The 20884-nt window shown below is 54.5% G+C and overlaps 1 protein-coding gene across 3 annotated transcripts; it reads right to left on the reverse strand.

The window, feature by feature from the left end:
- Positions 1-1198: 1198 nt before the first annotated feature.
- On the reverse strand, positions 1199-19085 carry LOC111139260 (solute carrier family 47 member 2). 3 transcript variants are annotated; one of them, XM_022491487.1, is made up of 17 exons: positions 18960-19085; positions 18140-18241; positions 17805-17873; positions 16931-17079; positions 16307-16349; positions 13302-13346; positions 12992-13089; positions 12431-12528; positions 11163-11276; positions 10358-10425; positions 9357-9465; positions 8631-8706; positions 8136-8205; positions 3197-3329; positions 3022-3116; positions 2495-2591; positions 1199-1424 (listed from the first exon to the last, which is right to left on the reverse strand). In XM_022491487.1, exons 1-17 carry the CDS (start codon positions 19080-19082, stop codon positions 1204-1206), a joined length of 1710 nt encoding a protein of 569 aa, XP_022347195.1. In that variant the 5' UTR covers positions 19083-19085; the 3' UTR covers positions 1199-1203. The 3 variants fall into 3 exon arrangements, with proteins under 3 accessions (XP_022347195.1, XP_022347193.1, XP_022347192.1); XM_022491485.1 differs by having other exon boundaries at positions 10319-10425; positions 18960-19082; XM_022491484.1 differs by having other exon boundaries at positions 12992-13184; positions 13289-13346; positions 18960-19082.
- Between the last annotated feature and the right edge of the window lie 1799 nt (positions 19086-20884).

Here is a 20884-nt window from a genome sequence, read left to right on the forward strand (position 1 = left end):
AACACTAATCCCAGAAGGTTTTACACAAAAGTTGATCCCGCCTCCCATCCTGTCGACAAGAATTCGGGAAGCAGCCATATTAGAGGGTCTCCAGCCTGTAGAACGTCTGCGGTGCTGGTCTGGGTTGTTTCCCAAACTTACTTGGGCAGGGAACCCTTTGCTCTGAACACTTTGTAATCTTAGAACACATTTAAGGAAACGGTGACATTACTTTTCTGTGTTCGGTTCTCAGCCACTTCCTTGGCTTGCCAGAAGCTCACTAAGTTATGTGTGTCCCCCAGACAAGGAGGATCTCCGCCTTCTGGGAAGTGGGAGGCCTGGAGTGTCACCGGGTCCAACAACACGAATTCACGGTGACTCTTGCAAACTGGGATTACATTCTCTGCTTCCTTTTTGGTTTTTCTATTGGCTCTGATCAATAAATTCATTTTATTTGTGAGTGCATTTACAGCTCCTGATCTGAAGGGTCTGTGTGTGGCAGGGGAGGCCAGACCACCCTCCACTTTGGAGGCACACGGAGCCTGAAAACATTCGGCAGTCCCAGGCCTCCAGGAGAAGTGTCCTAGAATTGGGGTCAGCACTGTGTTCCACCCGAGGCCACGTGGCCTGGCGATCTGGGTCCAGCTGCTCTCATCTGTACCCTGTCCCTGCTGTAAGAGCAAGCGCTTCTCAAGGTCTGTGATCAGTGCGATGCTGATAGAACAGAGGGTCAGCGGAAAGGCAAAGGAGGGTCTGTGGACAGCCACCTGCCTTGTCTGGGTTTCCTGGCGCCCAGATCTGTAGGGGCGTGTGGGGCAGAGACGCACAGGGTCCACTGGCCCCAGTCTCGGCGTGCCACAAAGGCTTTGTGAACAGACCCGGGCACCAGAGTCTCCTAGAAAATAACGTACTTTTTAATTGGGTGACTGTGTTTCGTGATCGTGTTTTGATTGGAAATCTCCCAGTTGGAAGCCTTGTACATGACTGAATCTTAGCAGCAGCCCCAGCTCTCTCTTGGGTCGGTGGATGGCTTTGTCAGGAGCAGACTGGAGAAAGCTGTCACACGAGGCGCTGGCCGCGGCTGGTTTTCGGAGCTGTGGTCCAAGCTGCCCCCACCCCCCCACACCGGATCCCGTGGGTGCTTTTGCAGGCAGGTGTGGGCGGCAGGGTTGGGGGATGGGGGGCAGCCGCTCTTGGCTCCCTTTCTAGCTCCAAGCTGCACGGCTAGTGTCTGGTGGTCAGGAACCTGATGATCAGGCCCACCATCAGCATGGCTGACACCGCCCCCAGGGCAGCCCCGCGGCGGACGAGCAGCTGTTTCACTGACAGGGGGCTGGCTGGGGCTGACGGGGCTCGGGCTACTTCCGGCGTCCCGGAGAGGTCCACATGGCCCTCGGGCCTCGAATACATCATCAGAGTGATGCCCGGGGAGTTCCCCATAGCCACTGCAGAGGCAACAGGAGCCAACTCAGCGGGACTGGGAGGCTGGGGGGCTGGGGGCCTGCGGGAGAGCGGTGGCCTTAGAACCAGGAGGCCTGGCTGTGTGCGTTACACTGGGTGACAGTTAATAAATCAGCCTCGGTGCCTTAACATAGAGGAATGGGCCTCATCTACTCCACAGCAGGATCAGAGGAGGAAACGATGTGGTTAAGTGGGAAAACCTCTTGCCATATGAGTTTGCCGCATAGAGAAAGCTACCGCTAAGATCACCTTAAAGGGGTTCCTATCCGAGCCCGGCCTCATGATCAAGTGCTGAGCGTGACGTTCACATGTCTTCAGAGCGCACGTTGAATGCCTGGTCGGACCTGACGGTGGTCTCTTGCCACACTCTAAGCTGCCCGAGTTCGGTCTGCTGGCCCCTACCACGCTGCTGAACGCAGAGCCCAGGATGCCAAGAGGTCATGGAGATAAGTGAGGCCTCTGGGCTGCGTACACGCATGCCCCACATTCCACGCCTGCCTGAGCTAGGAGGGCACCCGGGCCTCGAACGCAGGCCGCCTCTTCATCACAGAGACCCTGGATATAAACCAGGGGTGCCCGCCTGTCCGATGGGGCACAGAGAGATGGGCAGGGGAAGGTGCCCTCCGCCCCCCGCTCCCAAGCCGGTCCAGCCAGGCTAACCTGCCGAGACCAACTGTCATGGGCTAGGGTGTGATCTTCAGGGAGGAGAACGTGCTCTAGGGTCTGACTGGCCCCTGCAATGATGACCTCACCTGTTCCAGCAGCGGGACCACGGGGAAGAGGCCTAAGCTTTCAGCCCTCCTTCCTCATCTGAGAACGCGGCCATAGTCATGACCACACGGGGCTGAGGGGGTGAAGTAGCTCGCACAGGGCCCCTTAATTCATCGATAGTAGCGTCTCCCCAGTATTTAGGAGGGGACATCCGCGCCAAGAGGGAGAACAGCGGGTGGGCTTGCACAGTCCCCGCCTGGCCCGGGCTCCAGACGCAAGGCCACCCAGAACGGTGTGCCCCCGGCAGGTGTGTGCCCCGCCGACCCGTTAGGCGCAGCATTACCTGAAGACGTGACGGCTTTCGCAGGCCCGGGTCGGGGGGCCGTGGTCGCCACGGTCACCGTGCCGTCAGGGATCTGCAGCCCCGCATGTTTCTGAGCCTACAAAAGCAAGAGCTTGCCTGGGTCGGCCTCCCGATCACCACTGGCCTCGCCAGCACCCTTCCTTAACACACCGTAATCTCGGGGCGCCTGGGTGGCTCCGTCAGTTACACATCCGCTTTTGGCTGGGGCCACACAATCAGGGACCTGTCTGGGTTCAGCCTCGTTTGACTGAGCTCTTTGCTTTTGTTCGGGTTTCCAGCAGCTCGGGCTGGCTAAGGGTTTCGGTGTGTGCACTTCTCCTTGTGGCTGGAGAGCACCCTGGCACCGCCTGGGGTCCCCCCGCAGCGACGGGAGCAGATGTGGAGGCCGAGGCGGCCTCTCCGTGCCCCTCACCCCCCCAGATCGCTGCTCCCCCGCGTGCCCTGAGCGCTTTGGGGGAGCAGTCAGTCTGCACGCTTGGCCAGGCCAGGGCCCACCACTCGCTCACCTCCTCTGCTGCGAGCTTCCAGTCCATCCGGGTGGTGTAGACAACAAAGGCAACAGTGCCCAGGAGGCCACAAGCCAGCATGCCCAGCCAGAGGCCTGCGGGAGACAAGCAGCCATGGGGACAGAGCGTCTGAGGGCCCCCCAGGTCTCTTCTGACTTTCCCTGGCAGCACATACCCATGATTCTCATTCTGACCACAAAGGTCAGCACGATGCCCAGAGGCAGACCGATGACATAGTACATGATGGCGTTCACAATGGCTCCGAAGGCCTGCTTGCCGGTCCCTCTCAGGACTCCGCCATACACGCACTGGGAGGGGAGGCAGAGAGGGGTGGGACACTGATGGCGGGCCTCCTGCCAGGGGCTCCCTTCTAAGCCACTCCCGTCGCAAGGCCTGCCTTCAGCCAGCACCGGGACAGTGCTCTCGTTCCCTCCTGTCTCCCCACTCCCCCCCGACCGAGTCGGGGCAAGTCACCCCCCCCCCATCTTCATCTCCACACCGTGACCACCTCTCTAGAAAATCAAGGTAGGGCCGGTGACCAACCACCAGCCGGTCCAGGAAACAGGACCAATGTCACATAGAGTTGCGCTCATGGAGTTGTGCCGGGTGGCCTCCCCACTGCTGCTGCGGCAAATTCCAGTAAATTAGCAATATGGAACAAGGCACAGGCACGGTTTCCCGGCTCTGGAGATTATGAGTCCGAAATGGGTCTTGTTGTGCAAAAGGCAGGGCAGGTTCCTCCTGGAGGCCCGAGGGGAGAATCCGTTTCCCTGCCCTTTGCAGCTTCGAGAGGCTTCCCTGCATTCCTTGGCTCTCGGCCCACAGACAGCGTGACACCACCACGTGTGTCTGGTTTGCGTCTTCCTTCTGCCTCTGGGCCTCCCTCTCTCGCTTATGAGAACCCTCGTGATTACATGTCGGGTCTTCTGGATAATCTGAGACCATCTGCCCCAGCTCTAGATCCTTCTTCACGTGATCCCATCTGCAAAGTCCCCTCCTACCACCTGACCTTCACGGGCCTGGGGATTCGGACGTGGAGAGGTATCTTTGGGGTGGGGGGCCTGATTCTGGAAACTGCACGGGGCAAGCAAAGGTGTCCCCTGTTATAGAAACTCCTCTGGGGAAAATACTAGCTCAGCTTTATCTTTCTAGGCTCGTCCTCCCAGCCTGATCCCCGACCTAGTGCATGAAGGACTACAGCCACGGTTCATGTTTTGTCCGATGTGTCTGATGCACAGACACTTGGTTCTTTTTCTCTCCCTTAAGGTAAAGCATATGCCGGTTTCTGTGGTTTGTTTGCTACATTTTGAGCAAAGAGGCAATGCGTGCAGGAGGGGAGATGGTGCCTCTTGAACTTGGAAATGAGGCCTGTGGGTTACTCATGTTTTATCTATCGTGACATAGAGGGTATTTTGGGGTTAGAAAAAGACTCCTCCCAAATGATGAATGATGTGGTCTGCACAAGTATTTCTCAGTGTCGGGCTCTAGGGGACATTTGGCAATGTCTGGAGATGGTGTGGGATGGTGGGGAGGGGTGTGTGACTGGAACCTAGTGGGTTGAGACCAGGAATGCTGCTAAAGGAGGTTTACGACAAGGAATTATCCATCTGAAATGTTATAGTGCCAAGGCTGCGAAGCCCTTTAGAGCATTTTGAATGACATGGATAGTCTCCAGTGCCCAGCACATAAGACGGGCCAGGGCCCACTGCCACTACCTCCTGTCTCCTCCTCTCTAGCGCCAAGGAAGCCAAGCCTAAAATTGAAGGGAGAAAAACCCAGAAAACCAAACTGAGTCGAGAGACAGCTGCAGGTTGTAGAGGAGATGGGAGTCACAGAAGCCCCGCAGGCAAATTCCCAAATAAAACAACAGGCCATGGGGAAAGGTCACACATGCAACATTCTCCTGGATGGGTCTGTGCCAGAGCACACGACAATTAAATTAGAGACACCGACAAAAGAAAGACCCCCAATATTGGAAGGTAACACACTTCTGTGGTTCTTTTTTTTGGGGGGGGGAGTTAATACGCTTCTAAACCTGTGGGTCAAAGAGTAAAGAACAGGAGAAATTGTAAGATAGCTGGATGCAAAGTAAAACAACATAGCCAATGAATTAGATGCCACTAACACAGTGCTTAGAGATGTGTAACTTTAAATGCCTAGATCCAAAAAGAAGGAAGGCCTCATACTGAGAGCCTATAAAATTAACAAGTCAGGAAATGATAGATGCTGGTGAGGTTGCAGAGAAAGGGGAACCCTCCTACACTGTTGGTGGGAATGCAAGCTGGTACAGCCACTCTGGAAAACAGCATGGAGGTTCCTCAAAAAGTTGAAAATAGAGCTACCTTACAACCCAGCAAGGGCACTACTGGGTATTTACCCTAAAGATACAAATGTAGTGATCCGAAGGGGCACGTGTACCCGAATGTTTACAGCAGCAATGTCCACAATAGCCAAACTATGGAAAGAACCTAGATGTCCATCAACAGATGAATGGATAAAGAAGATGTGGTATATATATATATACGTATATATATATATATATATATATATATATATATATACACACACATATATATATATACATACATATATATATATACACATATATACATAGATATATATACACACACAATGGAATACTATGCAGCCATCAAAAGAAATGAAATCTTGCCATTTGAGATGACGTGGATGGAACTAGAGGGTATTATGCTTAGCAAAACAAGTCAATCAGAAAGACAATTATCATATGATCTCCCTGATATGAGGAAGTTGAGCTGCAACGTGGGGGGTTTGGGGGGTCGGAAAAGAATAAATGAAACAAGATGGAATCGGAGGGAGACAAACCATAAAAGACTCTTAATCTCACAAAACAAACTGTGGGTGGCTGGGGGGAGGGGGGTCAGGAGAGGGTGGTGGGGTTATGGACATTGGGGAGGGTATGTGCTATGGTGAGTGCTGTGAAGTGTGTAAACCTGGCAATTCACAGACCTGCACCTCTGGGGCTAATAATACATTATATGTTAATAAAAAAATTTAAAAATTAAAAAAAAATTGAGAGCCTAATATTCCACCCTAAGGAGCTAGTAAGGGCAAAACCATATGGAAATAATGCAGGAGGGTGGAAATAATGATGATGAGAATGGAAATCGCTGAAACAGACAACAGAAAAACAACCGAAAATCAACGAAACCCCAAACTCTAGTTCTTTGATAAGATCCACAACAGCTGGGGCGCCTGGGTGGCTCATTGGGTTAAAGCCTCTGCCTTCAGCTCAGGTCATGATCTCAGGGTCCTGGGATTGAGCCTGCATCAGGCTCCCTGCTCAGCGGAGAGCCTGCTTCCTCCTCTTTCTCTGTCTGCCTCTCTGATCTCTGATCTCTATCAAATAAATAAATAAATAAAGTCTTAAAAAAAAAAAAAAGATCCACAACAACTGACAAACACTTGCCAAGGAGTTGACCTTGGTAAAATAAGACTAAGAAAGTAAGAAAGGGAAGACATGAATCACCAAAATCAGGCATGAGAGAAGGGACATAACCACTGACCCTAGAGAAAAAGATGATAAGGAAATATGGTGAGTAACTTTGTCCCAAAGAATTAGACAGATTTAGTTGAAATGAATAAACGACTAGGAGGCCACCGATTACTGAAAATAACTCAGCAAGAAGTAGAAAGTGAAGAGACCTGTAACAAATAAATAAATGGAATTAATTAAAAGATCTTCTGACCAAAGCTCAGGCCCAGAAGGGCTTAAATATATTTAAAGAAGGTATAACGCTAATCCTTCCCAAACTCAGAAAGCCTAGCAGGAGAGGACACTTTCAGAATCATTCCGTGAGGCTGGTGCTACCCTGACACCAAAGGTAGACGAAGAGATCGCAGAGATAAAAATTAGGGCGCCCGGGTGGCTCGGTTGGTTAAGCGACTGCCTTCCGCTCAGGTCATGATCCTGGAGTCCCAGGATCGAGTCCCACATTGGGCTCCCAGCTCAGTGGGGAGCCTGCTTCTCTCTCTGACCTTCCCCCTTCTCATGCTCTCTCTCTCTCTCATTCTCGCTCTCAAATAAATAAAATCTTAAAAAAAAAAGATAAAAGTTAGCAGATGAACATCCTTCATGAATGTAGGTGCAAAATCTTAAGCCAATTTGCCAAGCCAAATTCAGCAATAGATAACAAGATCTAGGCCATGGTGGGGAGGGCCTTATTACAGGACTGCAAGGTGTAACATTTTTTAAAAACCAATTAATGTGATTCTATCATATTGACAAAATAAGGGACAAAAGTCACTTGATTATCTCCATAGACATAGGAAAGGCATTCTAGAAAATCCCAACACCGTTCATGAGAAAATGTTTTAACAGACTAGGAGCAGAAGGGATCTTCCTCAGCCTGATGAAGGGCATTTATATCCTACAGATAACATTTCATGCTGAAAGACTGAACCCTTTTGTCCTAATGTTGGGAGCAAGGCATAGAGAGGCTCTGTGTGTATCCCTCATACTGGAGTCAAGTTCCAGCCACGTGGAAAGGGGGAATAAAACTCTTGATTCCTAGAAGACCTGATTCTATACGAGTATCTTAAAGGAATCCACACACACAGACTACTCAAATGAGTAACAAAGTCACAGGCTAAAAGAACTCAAGATGTGAGGTAGAAGATACAGGGTTCCAAACTCTGCTTCTAAAAGGAGACATTAGTGTTTTCTTTTTCTTTTTTTCAAATGTGACGCTCTTAAAAATTCATGTCATTCCGATCTGCACTAAATGGGACCCGTCTCGTAGCACTCAGAGATGCAGAATACTCGGGTCCCTCAGTACTCTGGGGTGACTCCCTCCCTCTCAGGTCCCTTTGCTCCAGAACAGGGTGGGGGAGTTAACGCTGGTGCAATCTTTCTCGCGTCTTTTGACTAGTTGGAAGGCTGAAGCGAAGGGGAGTCATTGTTTTGAATAACAATAGAATTAATCCGAGCCAAGGTTTTGGGCATTTCCTGTATACAGTTAGCCCTTTACCTGTTTCAATGAGTTAATCCTGACATCCCATGGAGGCCTCAGGGAGTGCCCATGAACTTGGACTTGGACTGGGGGGGTCAGGCTTCCCACCAGGGCAGTACTTACACAGACGGCCTCAAACAGCTGAAAGACGATATAAACTGGCAGGACCTTGTTCACCAGTGCGATGACTTCTCTGCAGGAGACACAGGGGAGAACATTCGTGAGGACATCTAGGGCATGACCATGTTCTTATCGCCCCTCTGTTCCACCACCTCCTAAAAAGGATCAGGAGAGAAAAAATGGCCCCAGATGAACCTGACATTCCTGGTGCTGAGTTCCTGCATGATCATCTGTGTTCTTAAACTCCAGAAGAACGATCCCTCCCACTCTCCTACCGCCCTCCGCTCGGCGTCGTGTCCAAGTAGGTGACGGAGGCTGCGGTCCAGGGACAGAAGCAGAGCCGGCTGCTAACTAGCTTCCTCCCAGTGAGAGCAAACTCCGGGCTAGTCCCACTTCCTCTGGACCCAGTGCCAAGCCAGTCAGCCGTGTGACCCTGAGGGCCAGCCGCCAGCCACTCTGGCATTTCCCAGAAGTGAGTGAAGAGAACTGATTACCTACTCATCATTTGTAAAAATAGGCCCCAGTTTGTTTTTCAGGAGGCTCAGCAGTATGGCCACAACCAGCGAGGTCCCAACTGGAAGAGACAAAAGGAAGTAATTTGTCCCCAAGCACCCCACCCTACCCCCACCCCAAGCACCCCACCCCACCCCCACCCCAATTGGCAGAGGAGCCCAGCTGAGGACCCCTCAAGGCAGGACAAGGGAGGGACTGTCCTTCCTCTTCTGGTTCTCCAAGTGGGCTTTCTGGACCAGGGGCTTCTGCATCCCCTGGTAACTTGTTCACAGTGTGGGTTCTTGGGCCCCCCTCCTCCCAGACCTCCCGAATCAGAAACTGTGGAGGAAAGCCCGGTGGTGTGTGGGCTGACACAGCCCTCAGGCCGATTCTAATGCAGCCGAAAATCTGAGAACCGCCACTCTCCACAGAAAGTCAGGAGGAGGACAGAAGATCGGCTCATCCAGGGGCGGGGGTGGGGGGTGGGCAGGCCCCCAAGCTCCTGGGGGTGCTGGGAGGGCAAATTTGCAAAAGGGCCCTGGACAGCTGGAGGGAGAAGCCTGGGGAGGAAGGGACTTCACATGGTCACACACTAAGGTAAGGGCTGGAAAGTTGTGTCAACTCAGCCCCAGAGGGGCCGCTCCGGGGGCCCAGTGGGGCTGGTTTCTCCCCTGCCCCGGGGCTCCAACTTTCCAAGACCCTTCCCCACTACCCCCAGAGGACTCTACCCACCTGTGCAAAGCATGCCGGAGATGGCTGACCGCTTAGCTTGGGCAGTGTCCGCGGCTCCCAGGGCTATCCCCACCCGGACACAGACCGCGTTGCTGAGCCCCAGGGGAATCTGGGATCACAGGTAACAAGGGGCGGTCAGTGGAGCCAACCTGAACGGGGTGGGTGGGTCCTGAGCCAGGGAGAGGCCGGGGCTGGGGTGGAGCACCCCTCCCACCCTCCAACCCAGGCCAAGAGGGAGAAGAGAAAGAAGACAGGACGGGTCCCTGGGTGGCGGCATGAGAAGAGAGGGCTGTCCGGCTGCGGTTGGGGGAGGGGCTGGGGATGCCCTGAGCCAGCCAGTCGTCCCCACCCTCTCCCGAAGATGTCACAAGGCCACTCGTGAGTAAACACATTTTTCAGAGGCAGCTGTGGTCTTAGGTATGCCAGAAAAAACAAGTTTTGTGGAAACCATTTGTAAAATAAAGCCCCTTATACATGAGTGCTGTAAGTGTAGACTTTTGTGAGTCATTTCCTTAAGCCTGGGGTCGCAGACTGCCTGTCCGCAGGAGGCTGGCAGATACACACCTGAGTGACAAGGGACAACTCACGTCTCTGGGGGACAGGGAGGTCCCCTGCCCCTGCCACCAGCACAACAAGGGAATGCCATCACCCAGCTCTCGCTGACGGGGGAATGCCGGGAGTGTGGGCCCACCGCTAAATGGAATGTCCCGTTTTTCAAGAGAATGCAAAAATTTTACCATGTGAAATTTCCCCCATTGTTAAATGGTGATCATTTAAAAAATTCTAACACGACTTTTAGTTCAGTATTACCACCTGTGGAGCAGCTGGCCCAGCAGGTTCCAGACCTGAATGGGCACAGAGGGTCCAGGAGAGTCCCTCAGGACATAGAGATGGCCCTTAGGGTGACCGCCCGCCCGCCCCTCTTCTGTGACACTCCAGGCCATCAAGGGGGCCAGGACAGCATGGAGGGTGTGGCGAAGGTACCCCCAGAAGAGACTCACCATGTAGACTATGGTGGCCAACTCGTAGAGGATGGCCTGGCCAGAGAGGTCCAGCATGCTGATCAGGCCTGCGGGGGGGGAATGGGGGGGACCGGAGGTGGGGGGCACACAGTCAGCACCCAGCCCTGGGGACGGACGGCTAAGAGATCAGGCTTTGGACGCTGATGGGCAAATGATTTCCAAGGGTAGATTTGCAATGGAAGATGTTCCTTCCTGGCCTTCAGCCTTCCAGGAAAATCCCAGTGGAATTTTCTGGAGGCTGTTGCCTGTACGGTTTGACTTTCCAGTCCTTGGTGTACCTCAGCATGGCGAGTGAGAGAAAGAGACCTGGGCCAAGGTCAGGAGAGCTGAGTTTGGGTCCCAGCCCTGCCACTGTGCAGCTCTGTGCGACTCTGGACAGTTTCTTGTTCTTGGGACTCAATTTACCTGTCTAAATGGGGGGCAAGGACTGACCCAGAAGGTCTCCCCACGCCATTCTTGCACAGGCCTGATTCTCAGGGTGTGTGAACGCCGCCCTGGGTGTTCTGATGAGAACACGCGTGTCACACCCCTGCTGGTTCAGTCCCTTGCTCCCTCACAGACTCAACCACCTAGCCCCAGGCACCTGCTGGGTTCTACGCCTTTTGCTGGGCAGTGCTGGGGTCCTGACATGAAAGGCTCAGGCCTGCCTTCAGGGAGCTCACGACCTCATAGGGAATATGAGAGAGCCACAGGCCCAGCCTGGGCCAGGCTGCTGAACCGCCCGCTTGTGGAGGAGGTTTCGGAGATGCGCACACGGTTCTCTGAGCCATGCTCGTCCACGTACCCATGAGGAAGCTCCCGATCTCGTAGGCCCACCACTCGACGCACACCATGAACATGCTGGGAATCGCCAGAGAGAAGAAGGGGCCCCAGTCCTGCAGACACTGGCTGGACCAGCCTAGGAACAGAAGCCCCGATCAGGAGCCCAGCCAGGAGCCAAGGCGCATGCCTGCTAACTGCAGGCGCCTCCTTAGGCCTCTGGCTCCGCCCACTCCCGGCTCAGCTCAGCAGGTGTAGACACTTTGCATTCTGCATGGGGTGTGCCAGGCGCATGCCTGCCCACTGCAGGAGCCCCAGCAGGCCCCGGGCTCCGCCCACTCCCGGGCTCCGCCCACTCCCGGGCTCCACTCAGCAGGTGTAGGCACTTCGCATTCTGCATGGGGTGTGCCAGCTGGTCCAGGGACCGTGTGGTGCGGGAGAACGATGCCGGGCAGGGCACCTGCTCACACAAGGGGCACCACGGGGAGGCTTGGGATGGGAGCCTCGGGCGTGGGTGACAGTCCCCACTCTGCCTGCAACACCACGGCGGGATCTTGGGCAACTACCCTGCACTTTCTGGGCTCCATTTCCTCATCTGAAAATCTGAGTTGTCTTTGCCCTGCCTCTCTGGAAGGGTTCTTGGGAGGATGGCATGAGGTCAAGGTTGCCGAAAGGATTCTCAGGGCAGATAGGGCTGTGCAGACATGGACAGTGAGGTGGGGAGGGGGGCTCACCCCACACTCCCTGCGGGGTGACTGAGGCCCCAGCCACAGAGCTGGTCTTGAAATGCCTGAAAGAGGACCCTACGGTCTTGCAGAGTTAGGTTTCAGGAGGCAGGAAAGCTCAGATAGCCACAGGTTCGAGTCCAGCCCCACCATGTGCCGTCTCTAGCATTTTGGGCAAATCGTTTAAACTCACTCTGTTTCCTCTGTGTAAATAAAATGGGGATAATAAGGTGTCATGAAGTCTAACTGGGGTCAGAAATGTCGGGCGCTGGGCCCGCTGCTGACACCTAGGATTTCCCCTGTGTCCTCACCCTGAGATCAGGGAGCAGGCCAGAAAGCACCCTGGGGCTGTCCCCAGCAGGGCTCTGTACCATGTTACATTTGATGGGGCGGGGTCCTGAGGGGTAGAGCAAAAGGGAAGGAGGCCCTGAGGGGAAGTGGAGGCAAGCCCGAAGATAGGGTCCCTCCAACGGGGCTGTGACCAGGCATTCTGTCCCCCTGCCAAATGCCAGGGTCCTGCCTGCTGCTTGTCTGCTCAGCCCCCCAAAGGCAGAGCAGCCCCCTGCACCTGCCCATGTCTCCAGGTGCAGCTTCTTCAGCACAATGTAGAGAAAGAGGAAGATGGTCTGCACGAAGAAGGAGAGAGTGCTGGCGAAAGCGGAGCCCCTGGGAAAGGAGAGAGAGCAGGGCTGGGCCAATGTCCAACTCTGGCCCTGGGGGGTGGGGCTCCCCTGCTGAAGCCAGCATGGAGGGGAAGGGGGCCCAGGCATGGCTCAGCTAGCATCCCCATCCCGGGATCGGCCACAGGACTCTCTAGTGCCGTAGGCACCATGACGACAGAGTCCCTGGAGTCACCGTGCCCAGTCCCCACTCTCAGCCTTTCCTGGTGGGCTGGGGCACGGATGAAGAGGGCTCCTCTCCTCTTCTCCTTGGTGAGGAGTCCCCCAGAATCTGAGGGACCAGTAGGACCCCCAATTCCTCATGACACCCCACTTCTGGATGACTGAGGCAGCCCCTATGGTTCTCGTGAGGTGAGGATGGTGACTGATCCGCCCCACTCAGGGGTGGGGTGCCTGGGGGACAGTGGTCCCTGATGGGGCCCCCGAAGCCCCCCAGTCCCAGAGCTCACCTGACCCCCAGTCTCAGCATGGAAACCAGGATGTAGTTGGCCAAGCCATTGATGCAATTGCCCACAATGCCACTGAAGACTTGGGGCCAGACGATTCCCTGAAATAAATGAAGGGGGTGGGGGGCAGGGGCGAGGGGTGTGGCCCAGCCCAGGCATATCCAGGGGTTGGAAAGAGGCCGGGGCCATGCAGCTCCTTGCTGGGCCTTGATCAGGCTCAGAGATCATGCAGAAAAGCCCCAGGCACCCCTTCCCATTGGAATGGGGCAGTGTGCTGGGACCAGGGGTCGCCCCTCTAGCCAGAGAGCTGTACCTGATTTTGCAAATATTTTGCCAGCAGGACATAAAGGAAAAATGCCTGTGTAAAACAAAAACAAAACAAAACAAAAAACCAGACACATAGATAAACAATGACTATCTCAAAGCACGAGATGACCATCAACAGGAATTTCTTTGATACCTGAGCATGGCGCTCTTACTTCACCAAAGTGTGCCCGGGGCCCCCTGAGGTGGGCTGAAGCCCGCTGAGCCATCTCTGGTGCTCTCACCCTGCCTAGGAGGATAAAGGCCCCTCGGGGCTCCTGCTTGGCCGCAGGGAGGGACAGATAGGTAGGGAGGGTTGGCTCCAACAGAGAACACAGCTCCGCAGGCTTGTGTAAGAGGCCGAGCATCTGGCAGAGAGCTCCGGGCTGTTGACCCTGACCATCCATCAGCTCAGGGAGGCCATCCAGGGGCCGGCGCACAGAAGCACCCAGCAGAGCCCTGATCCACAGGCTGTGACCACCCTTGAGCCTGGCTCCAGCTGCTGAAAACAATAATCTGGGGGGAGTGGCCTCGGGCTGGTAGGGGGTGAGATGGAGGCTGAGCAGGGTGGCCATCAGTAGTCCTGATTGAGTAGGCTCAAGTCCCCACAGGGTGGCAGGAGGACAGAGAGGGCATGCGTGCTGGGGGCTCCATTCCCGCCCTCTTCTGTCCTCTGTCAAAGCCTGGCCCTGGGCCTGTGCCCTCCTGCCCTATCCCTTCCCTTAGGCCTCTGGTTCACTTCAGTATAGCCCAATGCTTAAGAGCAAGGAGCCGGAGCTAGATTGCCTGCGTTCAAGTGCTGGCTCCGCTTTCTCATGAGCTGTGTGATCTTAGGCAAGTTGCTTAACCTCTCTGGGCCTCAGTTTCTTCATCTACAATGGGCATAATCATCTCTGTGAATACTGCATATTCATCTCTACATATATATATGTGAAGTTATAATAACGTCAGATGCTCACAAAACAGTAAATGGCACGTTTAAGCACGCCAAGTGTTAGGTAAGCATTATGTAAATGATACTTGGCACTTTTATTATTGCTTTACTGGTCAATTTTACGGCAACATTTTATGGGAGGGACTTGCTTTATTTGATAAAGGAGTTACTATAGTGATAACATTATAGGATGTTTTCCCCTGACCCAGCCCCACTGGCCCTGTCTGGCAAGATGCTAAAGGAGTGCTGTCGTTCCAAGGACGCCATCCCCGACCCACCACCTCCCGCCAGTCACATGTCTCGCTAAGCCTCAACAAATCAAAGAGGGTAGCAGTGGATTCCTGAGCAGACATACCGACCACTGGGGTCGGCTGGAAATCTCAGAAACGGACTTGACTAGATGCCCTGCTTAGTTGGTATTTAATAAATTAATGGAGAAAGGAGAGAATACGCAATCATGAGTCCTAGTTAAAGTTTGTTAGCTAGATTAGAACCTTAAGGATAAGAATAAAAACCATAGGAAGGCTCAAAGACCACACAGAGGCAAATGTTTATATAATCTTGCAATGACAGGGGAGTTAAGTGTTTTTAAACTCATCAAAGACCCCATAAAGAAGAGGGTTATGGATCTGTTATGTATACATTAGAAATTCTTTAGTCCAAAAATACTAAAAAATTAAAAGGCGAGTGACAAGCTTAAAAAATGAAAAAAGTGTGTGCCATATAGGACAACGGGTTATTAGTTAACAAGAGTTATAATAAATAGAAAAGGTTTGACCCAGGGGCTCCTGGGTAGCTCGGTCCATTAAGCATTGCACTCCTGTTTCCACTCACTCAGGTCATGATCTCAGGGTCGTGAGATCAAAGCCTGCATCGGGCTCTGTGCTCAGCGGAGGGGGGCGGGTGTGTCTGCTTGAGATTCCCTCTCTCCTTCTGCCCCTTCCTCCCTCCCTCTCTCTCTCTAAAATAAATAAATAAATCTTTAAAAAAAGATGAATCCACTAAAATAAGCAAAGGGAATGGACAGTTCACAGAAGAACAAAATGATCAATAAAGACATAAAAAAAAGGTTCATTAGCAATTAAATGCCTGTGACAACTATTTTGGATGGGAAAAAAAAAATGTTAGTAACAATACTATGCACTCACGAGAATGTTGCTAGTGGGGGAGAATGGGTACTGATTAGTATCAAAAGCCATTGCCAGAGCAACTCCAGTTCCCATAAAGCACCTGAAGGAAATCGTTACAGATGTTCAGGAAGATTTTTCTTTTTCTTTTTCTTTTTTTTTTTTTTAAGATTTTATTTATTTATTTGACAGACGGAGATCACAAGTAGGCAGAGAGGCAGACAGAGAGAGAGGGAGAAGCAGGCTCCCCACTGAGCAGAGAGCCCGATGGGGGGCTCGATCCCAGGACCCTGGGATCATGACCTGAGCCGAAGGCAAAGGCTTAACCCACTGAGCCACCCAGGCACCCCCAGGAAGATTTTTCTGTAAGAGTGTTTATCACACTCTTCTTTCCGATAGTGAGTACTGGAAACAACCAAAATGCCTGCCAGAAAGGGACTGGTCAACACATTGTGGCACTAGAGGGGGCTTCATAGCCTTCAAAATGGATGCGGAAGGCTATTTATAATCATATCCAGAGACTAACAGTGTATCGGAAAGGGGAAAAGCAGGTTACAATACAAGTTACACACGAACCCTCTTTCCAACCACTGGTGTGCCCAGGGAACAGAAATAACCCTGGAAAGAGTGATTACCCTTTATTCTCTCTGGGAGGCAGGACCAGAGGTGATTTAAAATGTTTCGTTTCCACGCCTCCCACGATTTCTCCAATGAAAGGTTTTCTAATCAGAAAACATGCTACTTCTTAAATGGGCAATCTTAAATGGACTGGAAGGAGACCCAGATTCCCCTCTCGCCTTCCGCTAGCCTCAGTGGCTGCGGGCTCATGGGCCTTCCCAGCATACAGCATGGAAAAGCATGGATGAACAGGGAAAAGCATGATCGAGCAAATGGCCAGAATCTAAGGGAGTGGAAGTCCACCCTCCTCCAGGCTCGCCAGCCAGAGGCACTTACCGGAAGTGCCGGAATGAAGATCAGCACGTACTCCTGGGTTAGCCTGCAAGAGAGCCAGAAGGTCCAGAGCTGTCCCGGCTGTGCCCTCCGCAACAGGGGTGGGGACTGGGAGGATGCCCGAGGAGCACTCTGGGCACCCCAGGTTTGAGGAGAACCTTTGCCTCTACCTCACAGGGTGCCACTACTATGAGCTAGGAAGGTTCCAGGAGGGGGTGGGAGGGTCCAAGGTCCTAACCATGGGGCCGTTGTGGCTGGGTAACTTCAATTGGAAGTCACATGCGGTGTGTAAGAGGGGGCGGGGAGAAGCAGAGAGCTCATCAATCTAGAAGCAAATGAAGTGCACATCCTACAAAACGAACAACGTATTCCCAAGTGGGGGCACAAATGCAAATACCTTCTCTTTTCTCCTTTTCTCCCAAATTAAAACTGGCCTCGTGTCTGCCCCCTGCTGGCCTCAGCTGGAGCAGCATGCCAGGAAGGGAGAGATGGGAATACGAGGATCCTGGAACCTTCCCCTACAAGCTGCTCCTGTGACTGCTGGCGACCCAGAGAAGCACGGGTGGGGATGGGGGTGTGCTAGGGAGTGGTCCTCTTTAGGGAGTCCCGGCAGAAGCCAAGCCGTACCTGGACACGGCTGGGTCCTGCCGGAAGAGCAGCAGGATCTGCTGGGTGTTGAGGAAGAGGGCCCAGCAGGGGAAACAGCAGAGAAGGAGAACCAGGGTCCCCCTTTGCAGGATGACCCCCACGTGCTTCTTGTTGGGGCTGCCGAAGCTCTGCAAAACAGCTCAGTCCTGGGTCAGGCTGCCCATACCTTCTGTACCTGCCCTCTGGCCCCTGGGGGAGGCCAGCCAGGGTGTCAACCTCCTAGCGGCGCTAGTGCTGTGGGGATGGACCCGGGACACCGTCGGCAGCCGGCCAGGCCTGGGGAGCGGGCGTCTGGCACCCCCTGATTACAGCCTGGAGGGGCCCCTCTGGGCTCAGCCTGCTCGCAGAATTACAACAGCGGTATTTACCGAGCACTAGCTCCACACCAGGCCCTGTGGCCAGCCTCTGTCTACCCCTTGTCCCCAGGTCTTCAAAAGCCCCTACCAAGGAGGGCCTCATTCTCCCAACCACAGCTAGAGCAAGGGAAGCTCCTAGAACATCTGTCAAGGCTCCATGCTGCTAAGTGGCAGCTAGGACCAAGCCTAGGTCCCCAGGTCCACTGTGAGTCCAGACCCCTCTCCCTAGGAAAGCTGAGCCCCCCTGGGAGGCGGGAGGGTTCCCACAGGTGAACCCTGTGCGTTTGACACCTGAGGTCAGGGAATGGCCTCTACCCCGTTCCCTCTACGGCTCTCAGACTCTTTCTGATGGGTCAAGTTCCTGATAGCATTGGGGTCCTTGCAGGCGGGCCGGGAGCAGCTGTCCCCGGGGCCTCTTTGACGGGCTCCCAGAGCCAGGGGTTACTGAAGGGCCTTCAGTGGGCACCCTCCTGACTGCCTCCCGGAGGCCCACCTACCTGGGACATTAACGTGTCACATGCTGAGGACAAGCCCAATCCTATGGAAACGCCACAGACATTAACAAACTGGAACCGTGCATGGGAGAGAACACAGGGCTGGTCAGGGACGGGGGGGTGCCGAAGGAGGGGAACCCAGGGGGGCACCTGGTGTCTGGGGGCTGAGCCAGAGACCCCCTTCCTGCCCAGGCCCTGCCTGCACCTGCTGTGTGACACTGGCCAAGCCCCCCTCCTCCCCAGTCCCAGCTGTGGATACAGCCATCAGCCCTCCTGCTGTGTCTCGGAGGGGGGGGATGGGGGGATGGGGCGTCCCCACATGGTCCGGCTATACTCACGGCCACCGAGAGGGTCACTGACGCCAGCTCCAGCTTGCCCAGGTGTCCGCAAAACACCGAACTCACGACATGGATCATGAAGGTCAGCACCTGGAACAAAAACTGGGGGACAGTGGCCGGGGTCAAGGGCCCTGCACCGCCCAGCCCCACACTGAGGGGGTCTCGCACCAGAGACCCACCGAAAAACACAGCCGCCGGCCTGGAGCGCAGAGAGCTGAACCCAAACATCTCATAATCCCATGGTGTTGTTCATAATCATTGGTCAGTCCTCATACTGGGCTGAGTAACGGCTGTGTCCAGGTGGTGGGATTAGAGAGAAGTGTCCTTATAACTTTCCATTTCGTCTGGAACTTTCGTAGGGAGAGTGTACTGATTAGTCTTTATGGCGAGAAGAAAAAAAGTATCTAAAGCAATTTTCCCATTGGAAATAGAATGGGCAGATGACCCCTTCTTCCCCCTGCAAACGGCAAGGGGGGGTCCTGCAGACCCTTGCATGAATGGGTCTCACTGGTCATCCCAGGGATTTGACATGGCCTTCCCATTTGTTTCTGGAGGAGGACATGCCTGCCCCTTCGGAGTCGGGGCTGCTGGCTGCTGAGCGAGGTCAGGCCCGACGACCACCCCAGGCACTGTCTGAGGACAGCTGTCCTGCTGTCTGTCACCTGCTCTGGGCGGTGGTCCCTGGTACAGCCTGCACATGGTCAGCGTGGGCATTTTCTGGGGAGGGATGTGAGCAGCTCCTGGCACAGTCCCCATCACATCTGGACAGCGGCCGGCCCCTATCCTTACCGCCTACCCGCCCCCAACTTCACCCTCTTACCAGGGGTCCGGAAAGGACGAAGAGCGTCCACACCTCGGCCCTAAAGCCAACGGGGACCAGCCTGCTGAGGGCAGGGCAACAGCCCCCTCGGTCTTGGGGGGCTGTGTCTCGAACACTGTCCATTCCGAGACCAGGCTGCTGTCCACCCTGCATGCCTGGGCACTCTCCTCAGCCAGCCTTGCCCAGCCAAGCCCATGTCACCTCGTGGCCTGGCTAATGAGTAAGGGACAGGAGGAGGGGCCCCTGCAGCAGCCTATGGAACAGGTCCTGTCTCCCGGCATCGTGGTCCGGTTGCCCAGCCCACTGGCTCTGTCACCAGGGGAGGATGGCACGGAGCCCCGGGCACCCGGGATCACCCAGGCTGATGTCTGTGGGAGGCTTGGGTCTGCTGTCCCGGGGCGGTCAGCTGCAAAGCCCCAGGAGGAGATTTGGGGCATTATGGGGGTGTGCGGGTTCTGGGGGTGAGCATGGGACGGCCTGGCTAAGGCGCTGGGCATCTTATACTCTGGCATGACTGTGCCCACAATGACTCCTGCTCCATAGATGGAGCAATGAAGACCGCCCACCCATACCCACCCCTGCAGGGAGGGAGCCGCCAGCAGGACCCCAGGACACAGCCCCTGTGGGAGCCAGACGGAGAGAGGAGGAGAGGGAAGAGAGAAGGGTCAGGATGCAAACGAACAAGATTTTGGAGTGCATGCTGCTCCCCTCTCTCCCAGACCCTTGCTTCACTCAGACTCCCAAATGCTCCGCCACTCTGTACACCCCGGCAACCTGGGCGACCGCTCTTCCTGCCCCCATTCTGTCGAGCGCCTAGTGCGAATTTCTACAACCCCCACATGACACAGCAAAACTAGCTGCCACTGACAAAGAGGAGCAAGGAGACATTTTATTAAAGTTGCAGTGATTAGCGTGTGACCGAAACAAGGCAGGGCCATGGGCTGTGTGGCTTGGGGCTACGATACAATGTGGCTCCTGTGATGCCTTTTCCAGATCTTCTCACCTTTCTGGGCTGGTTTGGTTTTGACTCTCGAAAGGGTGACCAAAACCTTTTCCTTCATTCCCAGGCACCTGGGCCTCAGGGGTGGGGGTGGGGAGGTCTTTGTTAGGTGACACCTGCTGTCCCCAGACCGGGGTGTCCTGCCAGTCTAGGCCCTCTCCCCCACTCCTGCGGCTGTGAAGTGACTTGGTCCTCAAAACCATTCCCACAAATGTTTCCCAGGATTCTTACATAAGCCAATAATGCCTACATTTCCCTCTGGATAAAGCCCTTCTTTCCCACACTGCTTTCAGGCCCCAGTGTGTCTGGGGTCCAGGCCTGGGGTGTTAGGAACAGGGACTAGGACCCAGGGGCCATGTGGGTGCTGCCTCAGGCACAGGGACGCAGTGGGAACTGCCTCCTCCAGGTGGGGCATTTCAGGATCTAGAATCTTCAAAATGCTCCCAGATGACAGAGGTTGCCAAGATTTCCAGAGAATGGTCTGGCAGGCTGCAGACCCAGCCTCTGCGCCTGGTGTTCTGGGACTCCAGTCAAGGCAACCAAGGTGGAGTTGAGCAGCATCTCAGAGGCCCTGGCACCCTCCTGCAGGGAGGTAAACGCTCGGGGGTGGGGGTGTCGGCCCCCCTCTCCAAGCTGCTCAGTGATATTATGAGCAGAGAGCAGCGGTGGCGGAGGTGGGGGGTTCCTGTCCCCACATCCCCTTTGGCCTCTGACAACACACACCACACAGTTCAGCCCTGGGGGAACAGGACCATGAAGCCCCATGACTTGGGGAGCCTCTCATTTCTTGGGGGTGACCTTCCCCTTGGGGCCCCATGACCCACAATGTCCTGCCTCATGCCAACTTCGGTGCCAATCACAGTTCTTTGGTGGAAACAGTAGAAACTCCCTTGAGATTCATGCCAGAAGAGCAAGGAAGGGGGCA

Source organism: Enhydra lutris, unplaced genomic scaffold, assembly GCF_002288905.1.
Source record: "Enhydra lutris kenyoni isolate GAN:26980312 unplaced genomic scaffold, ASM228890v2 scaffoldscaffold97, whole genome shotgun sequence".
NCBI lineage: Eukaryota > Metazoa > Chordata > Mammalia > Carnivora > Mustelidae > Enhydra > Enhydra lutris.

Coding starts and splice junctions, on each gene's coding strand:
- LOC111139260 (XM_022491484.1), bottom strand. CDS start 19,082: ATGGACAGTGTTCGAGACACAGCCCCCCAAGACCGAGGGGGCTGTTGC. Junction 17,080..17,804: donor GTGACACGTTAATGTCCCAG/GTAGGTGGGCCT, acceptor GCTGTTTTGCAG/AGCTTCGGCAGCCCCAACAA. Junction 13,185..13,288: donor AAATCAGGTACAGCTCTCTG/GCTAGAGGGGCG, acceptor AGGCCCAGCAAG/GAGCTGCATGGCCCCGGCCT.